The 13,171-nt window shown below is 37.6% G+C and overlaps 1 protein-coding gene across 16 annotated transcripts in view; it reads right to left on the bottom strand.

Annotated features, from left to right (window-relative positions):
- Positions 1-13,171, bottom strand: part of EYA1 (EYA transcriptional coactivator and phosphatase 1) — a 350,405-nt gene that overhangs the window by 71,202 nt on the left and 266,032 nt on the right. For all 16 annotated transcript variants that reach the window (XM_072734530.1, XM_072734522.1, XM_072734521.1 and 13 more), the window contains 2 exons: positions 8,430-8,569; positions 7,029-7,112 (listed from right to left, as the gene is read on the bottom strand). In XM_072734530.1, the coding sequence (XP_072590631.1) occupies positions 7,029-7,112; positions 8,430-8,569 (224 nt within the window). The remainder of the gene's footprint in view (positions 1-7,028; positions 7,113-8,429; positions 8,570-13,171) is intronic.

Below are 13,171 nucleotides of genomic sequence, written 5' to 3'. Positions count from 1 at the left end.
TCCTGTTGTTGTCGGTTAATAGATGTGCTTCCTGGAGCTGTTCATTTAATTTTTCTGAGACACATTTCTCCACTGGGATAAAAAAAGGTTAGAAATCAGTTGGATAATAAATGTGAGACAGGTGTGTAAACTATAAAAGCTCAACAAAGGTACAATATTTTTATTACCATTTCAATAAATTCAACAAAGGTACAATATTTTTATTACCATTTCAATAAATTCTCTGCTACTCATCCTCGGCCACTCTGACCCTCTAAATACATTTTATAGATCTCCAGCCACTTTGCCTATCCTTCCCCTACATGGTTATGCTCTGCCTCTACCTCTCCCTCTCTGCTACCTGCACCAACAAAATACTGCCTTTCCCACTGCCCACTCCTTTCTCTGAATCCCTGGGGAAGCAAAAGCTCTTATTTATGGAGTGCCTCTAAGTATGTTTCTATAGGGTTTACATTGTTCTCCCAGTAATGCTGGGATTCCTTTCATCTTATAGATGGGAAGGTTGAAATAGAACAAGTGAGACTCAGATATGAGGTGCCTTCCTGAGGCCACAGAACACGGAAGGTCCAATGCCAGCGGTGGCAGGCCAGCCTTGTGGCTGGAAAGCTGTGATTTGTGTTCATTCACTGCATTCCCTTTCACAGGTCTGAAGAAAAATAAGGCCATATTCAAGGAGGAGGCAGGAATACACATTTTACTTGCTGTCCGGGGTAAAAGGCTGGCAGTCAGAAAGAGAACTGGCAAGATAAGGACAAAAAAATGAATGAAGGAGGATCTTTCAGCTGGACAGCCCTCTGATAGTCAAAAACACTGTCTTTTTGAAACAAAAAAATGAAAAAAAAAAAGCTTTTTGTTTTGAGTTTAGATTCTTTGTCATCCCACGGTATCTAAAAGTTGGACCTGGAACCATAAATTATTTCATCATTTTGCACTTGGTATTGATATACAAAGAAGAAAATAAAATCAGGAGACCATGCTCTGGGATTGAACTGGCCACTCATTACTCTTCGGCACATCTGTCACATAGCCTTTGGGCACCACTCTGCTGCGGTGGAAAGTGTGCTTTGGGTTTCACTCATTATTAATCAAATAGTTCTTCACTGAGAACTGTGGTGGCTACTGCCACCTGTCCACCAAAACTCACTCTCTGTTTCTTCCTGGGCACACAGACAGGCTACATATACTTCCCACCTCCTTTGCACTGGGCTATGTGAACAGAAGTATGTGCCCCTTCTAAGCCTGGTCTGTATAGCCTCCCGTTCATGCTCCCCTGCTTTTTCACCCTGTGGGGTAGAAAGCTCATGACAATGATCACAGAAGCCTCAGAAGCTATATGGTGTAATGGTACAACCATGATCTGCACTACCAATCCTTGCCTAAACCAAGCAAACTGGAAGATCCACTTGAGGCCACTAAAAATGATAAATTTCTATTGTCATGATATATTGGGCCTATTTGTTACAGCCACTGCACCTACCCTAGCAAATTCATGTGCTGGCTTATGCTTCACTGGGGATCCAGATACAGACATACAACACCTGCACTAAGTTTACAATCTAGTTGGCCACAGTGTGTGTGTTACTGAATTTTCCTGATGTCCTGAAAGACAGAAGCAAATGAATCACCACAAAGTTGAGAGCATGATCTAGAGTAGATGTAGGCAAACTTTTTCTCTAAAGGGACAGATAATAAAGATTTTAGGTTTTGCAGTCCATAAAAGTCTCTGACACATCTTCTTCTTTTTCATAACCCTTTGAAAATTTAAACAACATTCTTAGCTTGAAACCCTACAAAAACAAGCCATGAACCAGATTTAGCCTATGGAATATGGTCTGTCAATTACTGGCCTAGACACTTGGTCTGGATTTTAAAAATCTAACAGAAGAAAAATATTTCATGACATACAAAAATTACATGAAATTCAAATTTAGGAATTATAAGTAAGGATTTATTGGAATAGAGATCCATTTATTTGCCTACTGTCTGTGGCTGCTTTCGCACTGCTAAGGCAGAAATGAGCAGTTATGAAGGCATATGGTCCACAAAGCCTTCATTTTTGGTAAAGGGTCAGCTAATAAATATTTCCCAATTTCTGATCTGGAGCTTCCTAAAGAGAGATTATTCTAAGTAACCAGATCCTGTATAATCTAAGGAGGACACTGCATGTCTGACGACTTTGGTGCCATGCCAATAATTCAGCATCTTTACTAGCCACCACAGAAGAGGATCATCCCTCAAAAGATTTTGGAGTTTAGTGTTTCACTCTGAAACAAGGTAAGAAGAGCAACCTTTACTGGTTAACAGGAGTGTTCTAATAAAATTGGCTCACTCAACTGCTGTCAATTTTTTTCTCTGCTCAATGTCCTAAATGATTACAGTATACACTCACTAGGGAGGCTTAGTTGATTTAAATTCACACTGGTGACTAGCATCCTTCTAGAAGCCTGGTGCATTACAAAACAAATGTTTAGACAGCAGATACAAGATCAATTAGTGACATATGCTGTTTTCATTACTGGGTTATTGTTATAATAGGACACAATGATGGGCCCTTTAATTTCACAACTTAGATCTTTCTTCTCCTGGCTTTACTGAGAGATATAATCGACCCAACTGAATTCTTAAAACAATTTGACAAGTATCCAGTTTTATAGATGAGGAAACTGGAGCTCAGTGTGAATAAAAAATTTACCCAGGGTCAAAGAACTGAAAAGTCAGAGCTTGGGTTTGAGTCTAGATCATATATGAATTCAAATGTGATGCCTTCTATTTCACCACAGGTGGATCTCATATTGGTAATTCATAAATTTAAAGACACTACCACATATTACTTACTCCCTGGCCACTATGCCAGATTCAAAGTGTTGTTTTGTTGGTTGTTTTGGTTTTTGACAGTCAAGCTTCAACTACATTAAAACAGAATCGGTATTTACTTTGTCAGACGTTTAGTCTCTAACCCCTTCCAAGCCTGAGTTTCCTTATCTGTAAAATGGGTTTGGTAATAATTTCAGAGTACTACTGGTGAATTGAGCAAGTACTAGCACATAGGAAATTCTTCATAAGTAGGGCCTACAGTCAAAAATGCTAAGCTTTATGCTGTCTTAAGTGTTCATGTTTAAGTTTTTGTGTAAAATGAGGGGTGAGGCTCATTACCTTTAGGACCTGTTCTGGCCCAATCCATCTGAGACACAGGTGTTAAGCAACAATAAAAATAAAGTATTGAAACAATGAAGCCATTGACTATAAATATCTTGGGATGCCGTCCCCTAAGAGAGGAACTATGCTGAGGACATTAGCACAATACTTACTTGAAACATAAGTTTGGGGTATGTGGATAGAAATTAACAACAGAATTATATTGTCTAGTTAAAAGAGAACATTCAATGAAAATAAAATCAAGACTAGTTTTCTTCAGCAAAACTGGGGGATATAGATTAGTTTGAAAGCCCCTTTAAAAATGCATTAAACAAAACCCTAAGACAGACATTATTAACAACCTAATTTATGGTAACACATTCATGGACTTCATTTTTCTGTTAATACGCTCTTTCTTTTCTCTTTGCTAGCCAGACCTGTCATGTACCAAGCACCCTCTTTTTGTTCCCATCACCTTTGTTATAAAACACTTCCTTATAATGCCCAACATGCCTGCTTCCCACAGCTAGGATTACATGGAAGGTGGGACATTCTCAAACTTTTTTGTACATATTGCTGTAACATGCCCTAATTTTGCATTATATCAACCAGATCCCATATCCTCTTACTGAATGGCCTACTCATTGAGTTGCCTAAGCTACTGTGACTAAGCTACTTCTCAAGTATCTGGTTCCCATAGAGACAGAACAGCTATCACATTGTCAGGCATTCATTTCTTTATATGCCTGGAGAGTAAGGCCCAACCACATGCTCCCTTAACAATGCTCAGGGACACCACCAAAACTGTGTTCCAAGAAAGAAGGCTTGCCCTTCAACTGCTTTAAGACTTCTCTCCTTAGTGAAAGGAATGAAAGGGAGGCAAGGTATTGGGATCAGCTTGGTTGTTATCATTGTTTAGAAGAATTCTTGTTGAATCACACATTTGAGAACAAATTTGAGAACAAATTCTTCCTGACTCTGAAGTTCTCTAATAAAGAGAACATTAAGCAAGCTTCCTTGCATGCTTCAAGCTACAATTCAACATCCTCAGCAATGTGTCTTCAGAAGGGATGCCTCATAGCATTGAGCCAACAGGTGTTCACTGCAAAGAAGGTATTCACAAACATTTCTGGTGAAATCAGATTTAAAGTGTCTGAGGACCTTCCGATCCTGAGCTGTGTACTGTCAACATTAAACCTGTTATTTGAAGGCTTGTCCATTCCCGTATGTCCCAGGCTCACCTTCCATCCACCTTCTTGCCTGGTCCAAGAGATGTCTTCCTCCTCTCAACAAATACACGATTAGCCTCCCAGCTGCTTAGGACAAAAACCTGGGAATTTTTTTTCACTCATCTCTATTACTGCCCACCAGTCCAAATGGAATCCTTTGTAAATTCTATTTCTCTGTTTGCAATAGAATCCATAATCCAGTTAGTTCTTTCCATCTCTACTGCTAATACATCAAGTCACCCCTAATACCTCTTTTCTTTTCCCCAACCCTCTTTCCCCACCATTGGTTCTCCACATTCAGCCAAAATAATCTAAGTCAGATCGTGTCATGCTCTTGCTTGAAGTCCTCTAGTGACTTCCTATGGCATGTGCAATGAGATTGACCTTCTTGACATGGCTTGTACTTGCTCTCATCCCAGCCCACATCTTAACTCTGCATCTTCGTCACTCAGCTCACCCACATTCACTTCTCTGTCCCTCAAATATCAAACCCTTTCCTGCTTTCATGCTCACTACTTCCTCTGCTTAGAACTCTCTTTCTCTTGATGGTTACATTCTCAACCAACCTTTTAGTCTGACCTCGGGTTCAAAGTTGTGCTCAGGAAGACCTTCCTGAACCAAGGTTTCTGAGGTTACTTTCTCCCCAACCCCTGTTAACCTATAAATGAATGGTTAACTTACATTTAAATATTTCAGATCACTCATATTTGGTTTTAGAAATTATATGAGATAAAACTTTTTATCACACACTCTTGTATGAGAAAACTAAACTAACAAAATACCATTTGATGAGGCCTCAAAATACTAATGGTGGACACTTTTAAAAATAAAATTTGTGCTATTGTAATATTTGGTTTAGATATTGTTGAGAATCCGAATGAAAAACTCTAAGCTGCCAGGGGTTTCTAGGTTAGGTGTGAATTCCATGTGTAAACCAATGATTTATGGCCAGGGACTGACATCAGGTCATTGGGTCATGGGATGCTCACTACCTTACCCGAAGCTGACCCCTTTCAGTGGTGAACAGAGCCCTTATCAACTCTCATTGCATCAATCTGGCCCTTAGTGCAAAAACTTTCAAAGACTCAATACTTTCTAAATGGTTTTCAAAAGCTGGTGTTCTAAGTGCATGCTCTTTTCAATGATTTTGTGTGAGTTCCAAGGCTTGCTTTCCTAGGAGTTAGTTGTAGGGACATTAAAATGTTTCAGTTAAGAAGATCTTCAGAATTCCTCCTACTAATTACACATGGATATTTTAGCTATTAATTTCTAGTAGTAGTTTTGTAGAAATATTAGTTTCGTAGTAATTCTTCATAGAAGGAAGAATATAAAAAACACAGCAAATATTTATTGAATCCTTATTATGTGGTAGCCACAAAGTAGAGACTTTCTTTGAATGATTGATTCTAATGGCTTTTTTTTTCTTAATAATCATGCTGTATTTTTGTTCACTGTCTTCTTATAAACATCTAACAATAATTAGATGGGGCATTTTGTGTTTTACAGATATCTTATTTCTAAAGAGAAATCTAAAGGGTGGCATATTCTAGAATATTCTCGCTCTTACAAATGTGCATTTTTTCCAGGCTTTTTTGGGGGTATTAGGTATAACTTCAGGGTTATGAGAATGAAAGTTGCACTGTTAAGTTCAACTGATAATTCCTCAACTTTCACTGCCAAACTCTACCTACATGGCAGGCATTCAATATATATTTGTTGAAAGAGTGGGTGCCTGGATAAATACTGTAATGACAGCATGCACATTTTGTGGGTATCATTTTTAAAATTTAATTGTGATAAACACCTGGAGTCACCAAGACACAGAATTCAGTTCCTAAGGCTCTGAACCTGATGTAAGACTTATGATTTCTTTAAAGATTAAAAAAATGAGAAATACCATATTCACAGGATAACTTCAGAAATTACCTAGGGCCACTTTAAATAATAAGGTTTTTGTGTGGGAAAGGTTTATGAAACCACCAAGGAATAGACCAAAAAGAATTTCTAAGGTTTTGGAGAAGCCCAAAAGCAGAACATTGAGGCTGAATTCCTACTTGTAGAAGGTGGTCTGTAATATTCCTTTTTACTTACCACACCAAGTATTATAACAACTCAGACATGGAGGTATTTGTTCTATGGTCATTCTAGGCCCAATTTTACATACCATTCACATAAAAATAGCCTCATAGCAAAGGGATTTATAAAGACACTCATAACAGGTATTTTGAAAGCAAAATACTAACACTGTTAATCACTGAAGACAATAACATGTAAAATACTTGCTCCATGAATATGTTGCAGATAAAAAAGTAAAAGAACAGTGCATATAAAAAATACAAAATCTTTATGTCATCTATATTTTAATATTTCATCCTAGAATAGTATTCAAACACTTTTATTCATTAGAGTCTGAAATAAGTATGTATTTAATTGCATAAAGTTTACCTCATTTTTAAGGACCTAAAAACAATCTCCTTTTGTTTATTTATATGTTTTTGCCTTGCATATATATTTGACTATATCAATATATCAATAAATTAAGTTGTTCTCCCTTTCATATTTTAGATTATTTACAGTTAAACCACATTCCCATCTGGACAAAAAATTCAGTTCTAGGCATATTTACTCTAAAGAAATTAAAAACTGATGTCTCTTGGTACTCACCCTTCCGTATCTGTTGGCGTAGGACCCAGTAAGCAAGGAATGGAATACAATGATTGTCTCATCCAAGTCCCAGATGAAAACCCTCTACAAAAGAAGAACTGAATCAATATATCTTTTCTTTGGTTGAAGAAACCTGTTATTCAGTTAACCTCAGCATAAATAAGCAGTCTTGAAATAGAAGACAAGGAAAAATCTGAATTTACTATGTTTTTAAAATACAACTGTTCCAGAGTATCCCCCAGCTTTTCTCCAGAGTACATAACCTCAGGTAATTATATTAATTATACTAGTGACATCAACACCAACATGAGCAAGCAATAATAAATGTCTTTTCTACTTTGAAGTAGATTCTCAGTTCTTTATTCTGAAAAAAAAGAATAATGAGCTAAAACTAGTTTATAACTTCTTGAGATAGAGAAGGGCCAATCAATTAAAAAATCATTCCATTTTTCTTTCCTCTTCTCTACTTATTAAGAAGCGTTAAAATAGTGAATCTTATGTTTTATTTTTATCAAGCTAAGTATTAAAAACCTGCACATAAAACTTAAAACTTCATATCATTTATTCACCTTATGATTGTTATCACATGGGTGGGTTATGCATGAACTCCTGCCTCGTTTTCTTCAGATTACAGATAGTTAACAATATAAGCAGACACATCACACATGCTCTTGACACACTTGGGGTATCTGGAATTGGATTTGAAGGAATTCACTTCAAAAACATCTTTGAGATACCACAAAGGCTTCCCAAGCCTACTTTTCTTCTTCCTCTTTCCACTCATACCAGTATATATATTCATACACATAGGTTCTTCTGGGAAATTTCCATCTTTTCGGCCAAAATAATCATGTTTTCCACCATCAGATTTCATTAGGCAAAACCCAGAAACTTAACTGCAGTGGATTCAAGGCTATGAAATCTACCCTTCAAGGTTTTATTTAATCCCTCCTGCTTTTGAACTCGACCAAAACAGGTCTCATAAAATGACTACCATTTCAGTTTAGAATATCCCAGCTTTTCCTTTCTCAACATATATAAACGTGTCCAATTTTCAAAGTGGACTTTAGTAAGCGTTTTTAGTATGATACTTACTCAATTAAAATGTCAATGACAGCAAGATAAGAGAATTTTGTATAACCAAAATTATATAATTCACTATATTAGAAAGAAATAACCAGATGCTTTACATGTAGTTAAAATGGCAGAAAAAAACATAAATAATTATTTTTACCTATAGGTGATAATAAAAAGAAAATAATGCTTTACTTATGATATAGAGAAGAAAGCAGTAACAAAGCATTTGGGCATCTTGATGGCCATTTACATTACAGGTATACAGAACCACCATTTAACTACCAGGATACCTTCTTATTTACTAGGGCATTGGCAATGACATACCTCAAGATCAGAATCTGGGGGAGGTGAAGGATTATTGTTTCTTCGGCCCCGTCCACGTGACTTCCCATCTGAACCTCGACGCAATCGATCAGAATCTGAGTCTTTAATGGGTGTTGACGGGCTGTGGATTGTACTGTACTCTGTAGAAATACAGAAAGGTCTTTCATCTTTTGGTTCTATTACCCTGGTGTCAAGATCAACCTTGTTTTGATTCATGGGGAAGCTTGAAAAGTAAAACACATTTCATTCTGTTCATCTTCATTACGTTTACTTCCACTGATAAATAATTTATGAGATATTTGATTCCAAGAATCCATTCTTTTGAAAGAATGTGTGATCAGAAATGAATAAAATTAAATTGAGGGTGGAAGACAGCAGGTTGTAGTAAGCTGCCTAGTTTTTCTTTGTGGTTCTCCATGATGAGACAAAGCTCCCCTATCCCCACTTCCACACTTGTGTCTTTCTTTCTATAAATAGTGCCTGGCCATACTGAGAGGTTCATACATGTGCCTTGCCAGCCCCTCGCCGACCTACAAAAAGGTTTTTGGTTCAGAGAAAGAAAAATCAACTCTATGGCAGGAAAAAACAAATTAGCAGGCAGATTTTTCATTGAACATTTCAAAACCTCCCTTTTCTCTCTCATTTTGTGAGAGAAACACAAAAGGCTTGTTTGTGTGAGAACAAGGGAGTGGCAAGATAAGGAAGACCAGATATATGGGCACTGCCCATACTCTGTACAACATTCATCACGGATTCTTCCAGTACTTTAGTCTCTGAACCAAAAAAATCTCAAACAGCACATTAAAATTGCTCACCTGGGTAACTCAGAGAAATCATGGAAGTAATTATATAGAAACTACAAAATAAAGAACAACTTCCAATCGGCTAGAGGAATGGCTGAGTAGTGGTTGTGGAGTTGAAGGGGGGACACTCTTACCCTGCTTCCACAATGAATAAAACCCCTTATAGTCTCTTCTTCTAAGAGTTCACCCATTAGACAATTTCTATCTCCCCAAATTCCAGATGTGCCAGTGTGCTGCCTCTCCACCCCAAACTCTCTGCCAGATTTCTCTACTAGATATGGGTTGGAATCTCTCAAGCTGATATAAGGAATGATAATTTTCATTGAGATACTGATATTGCATTTCACCAAACAGAAAAGTATTGAGGACAGGTGAATACCTAGTAGCCTTTGTTATATACTATCATTCTTGACTGTCCCAACAAGGCTAGCCATGTGTCAAACCACATGGTCTCAGTAAGTTTAAGACTTAGGAATTTCACTGGATAGGAATAGACTTTGACAGAGTAAATTCCATTTCTAAATCACATAGAACAGCCCTACAGCTGTTTAATTTTAAAATCTAAACAGATTTCTATTATTTTTAGATGAGACTTTTTTGCATGTCCTTTGCCATAGGAAATAAGACCAGCAAACTTTATCACATATACCAGCAATGTGATCCTTATACTCAGAAATCATTACGATACCTTACAAGCCTATTAGTTAATTATGGCCAGAAAATCCAAAACAACTCCACTTACTATGTCAGCTTATGTAGTTATATGCATTTTTGAGCTAACCCATCTTACGGAACAATCAGAATACAGTGCTGGCTGGTCCATGTTTAACATTCTCCAAATCCCTATTAGATTGTTTTCTTGCAGAGGCAGAAGACTGTGGCATCTTCTCAAATGTTCCAAGCCAAGCATCTGCCTTCCATGTTTTATAGAAAATTAGGAGCACCAAAAACAAAACAAAACAAAACAAAAACCAAAAAAACATTTTTAAAGGGGCTCCATGAATTCAAAGTTGTATTTTGAAGAAAAAGTCCTGACCTTCTTTTTCTTATTTTTTTTTCTGACCTTTTTCTTTAAAAATTCTGCAACTATATCTCTATGCAAACCTGGATAGCCACCATTTGAGACAGAACACATGTCGATCTCTTTAACAGTTTCAAGACAGAGCATTTACTTTGCAACTGGCACAAGGGGCATCTAATTGGACTCATACTTCAAGTACTTGACTTCAAAGTCCATCTTGACTTGTGAGCTTTCCACATTTTGAAGTTCATATTTGACAAAAAGCTAAAAGATGTTAAGCAATGTATCTTATTGCATTATGTCTTTTGCTTCCACTTCCAGCTAGTTTAGGGTGAATTTTCTCCTCCAACTAGTTTATCTTATTGAGGTTTTCTTACCCTAGATTTCTTTGCATGGATTGCCCATTCCTTTTCTTGGTGTGTATTTCTTTATACCTGCATTAGAACTAATTAAATCTTTGTAAATATATTCCACCCACTTTTTTGGGGAGGGGAAATAAAAAAGTGATAAATTGATTACTCACTTCTGTAAACCTGGCCCCAAAGGAAATAAGTTCAATGGGCAAAGTATAAAGGGGGATTTTTAAATCATCTAAAGTTTTTCCATGTGGAGAAAAAGCCCTAAAATATCGACAATCTGATACGTCTAAATATTAAAACACACACACACACACACACACACACACACACACACACACACACCTTATAGGCCTCAATTTATTAGAAGATAAATTTTTAAAAAAAATAGATTTATTTATTCATGAGAAACACACACACACACCCACACACACAGAGAGGGGGGCGGGGCAGGCAGACACAGGCAGAGAGAGAAGCAGGCTTCATGCAGGGAGCCCGATGTGGGACTAGATCCTGGGACTCCACGATCATGCCCTGGGCCAAAGGCAGGTGCTAAACTGCTGAGCTACCCAGGGATCCCTGAAAGATAAAACTTAAATGATGCAAGCTAGATTTTTTTTTAAAGATTTTATTTATTTATTCACAAAAGAGAGAGAGGGAGACGGAGGTACAGGAAGAGGGAGAAGCAGGCTCCATGCAGGGAGCTTGACGTGGGGCTCGATCCCAGGTCTCCAGGATCAGGCCCTGGACTGAAGACGGTGCTAAACCGCTGAGCCACCTGGGCTGCCCAATGCAGGCTAGATTAAAAAAAAAAATCTCTTCCTCTTTGTTCTATGAGGTGGGATTAAACACTTCTACTCTCCTAACCAGCTTTCCTGATTCTATTCTTTTCCTTCTATTAGTGTAAAACAACTCAACAAATAATTTAATCTTCTAATCCACTGACATCTCATATTTCATTAAAATCCTTTCCAAATTATTCAACTTTACCCCCACTTAGATAATGAATGTGAAAATCCTCAGAGGAGCATTTATTTAACAAACAATGACTAAATGTCCACCCCACTCCAGGCACTGTATCAGGAGCTTGAAGTATAATGATGTATCATACAGATATGGTTGTCATGGAGCTTAAAATTCAGAGGAAGGTACTGATTTATGAACAAAAGTAAGAGATTAGAAAACAATTAGGAAGGGTTATGGCATAAGAAAGGTAGAATGCTGGGGAAACCACAGAGTAAGTTCACATAATTTAGATTTACAGGATTATAGAAGCTTCTTGAAAATGGGGGACAAAATTACCAGTGAAAAATAGACTATAAAAGTTCTCTAGGCAGGTGCATGAACATGTGTGAAGGTGGAGAGAGAGAAAACATGTGCAAGCATGTCAAAGAATTGAAAAAAATCAATCTGACCCGACTCTCTAGAAAAAGAGTACAGAGATGAGACTGGAGTGGCAGGCAAAGAATCAAGGAGAGAGGGATGAAATCAAATTTACACCTTAGAGGATTCTAGTTCCAATGTGCTGTGAGTATTGGAGGCAAATCAAGACTGAGAAGCAGAGACCAAGGTAGGAAAAGTGAATTCAGAGAGGATTGGTGGTGGCCCATGCAGGTCGTGGAGATTGGAAGAGCTACAGATTTGAAGTGTATTGATTTCACTGGGAGAGAAATCAATAACTAATTGGGTAAGAAAGAAAGGAGGAAGTGAAGGAAGATGCTTATGTCAGTGGGTTAACAACTGGGAAGATGAAGATGAAGCTATAAGGTATGGGATTTAGGAAGAAGGGATTATGGGGAAGTGTGTAGATGAGAATTCACATTCAGCTTTGGACATGCTGAACTTGAAGATTGTATGCAGTAATCAAGATGTCCAGTTGGCTGTTAGACTACCCTAAAGATCAGGAAAGACATGTAGGCTGGGTTTAGGTTTGATGCCATACATTATGCAATTAAAGAAATCGGTATAATTAAAGACATGGAGGGTATAGGAAGAGACAGGCAGAGAAAAATGGGTACAGCTGGAGACACCTGGGTGGCTTAGCAGTTTAGCACCTGCCTTCAGCCCAGGGCGTGATCCTGGAGTCCCGGGATCGAGTCCCACTTCCGGCTCCTTGCATGGAGCCTGCTTCTCCCTCTGCCTGTCTCTGTCCCTTTGTGTCTCTCATGAATAAATAAATAAAATCTTAAAAAAAAATGGGTGGTGTCTTAGGAGGAAAACCAAGGTTAGCATGTTATAGAGGAAAGAGTATCAGGAAGGAGAGAGTAATCAGTAACATCAAAATTGAATCCAATAGTATTTAGATTTAGAGTTAATGAGATCTTTGGCAAACTGCCAAAAGAATAGATTTGAGAAGTATTTAGGAGGTAGATTGGTGGGATAAAAATGAGACAGCAGAAGGTATAATAGTAAAAACGAGTCAAAATTCCCAACATGTTACTTAAGACCCTATAATAGCCAAATTCAATAATTGTTTTTAGTTCTTATTAACCTTATTTAACCTCTCTGTGACTGTCCTGACCACTGGCTACTTTAAACTGTGTCACATCAGAGTAACCTGAC

Source organism: Vulpes vulpes, chromosome 13, assembly GCF_048418805.1.
Source record: "Vulpes vulpes isolate BD-2025 chromosome 13, VulVul3, whole genome shotgun sequence".
Taxonomy (NCBI): domain Eukaryota; kingdom Metazoa; phylum Chordata; class Mammalia; order Carnivora; family Canidae; genus Vulpes; species Vulpes vulpes.
The sequence above is the reverse complement of the archived record's forward strand: the minus strand, read 5'-3'. Positions and strand labels throughout refer to the sequence as shown.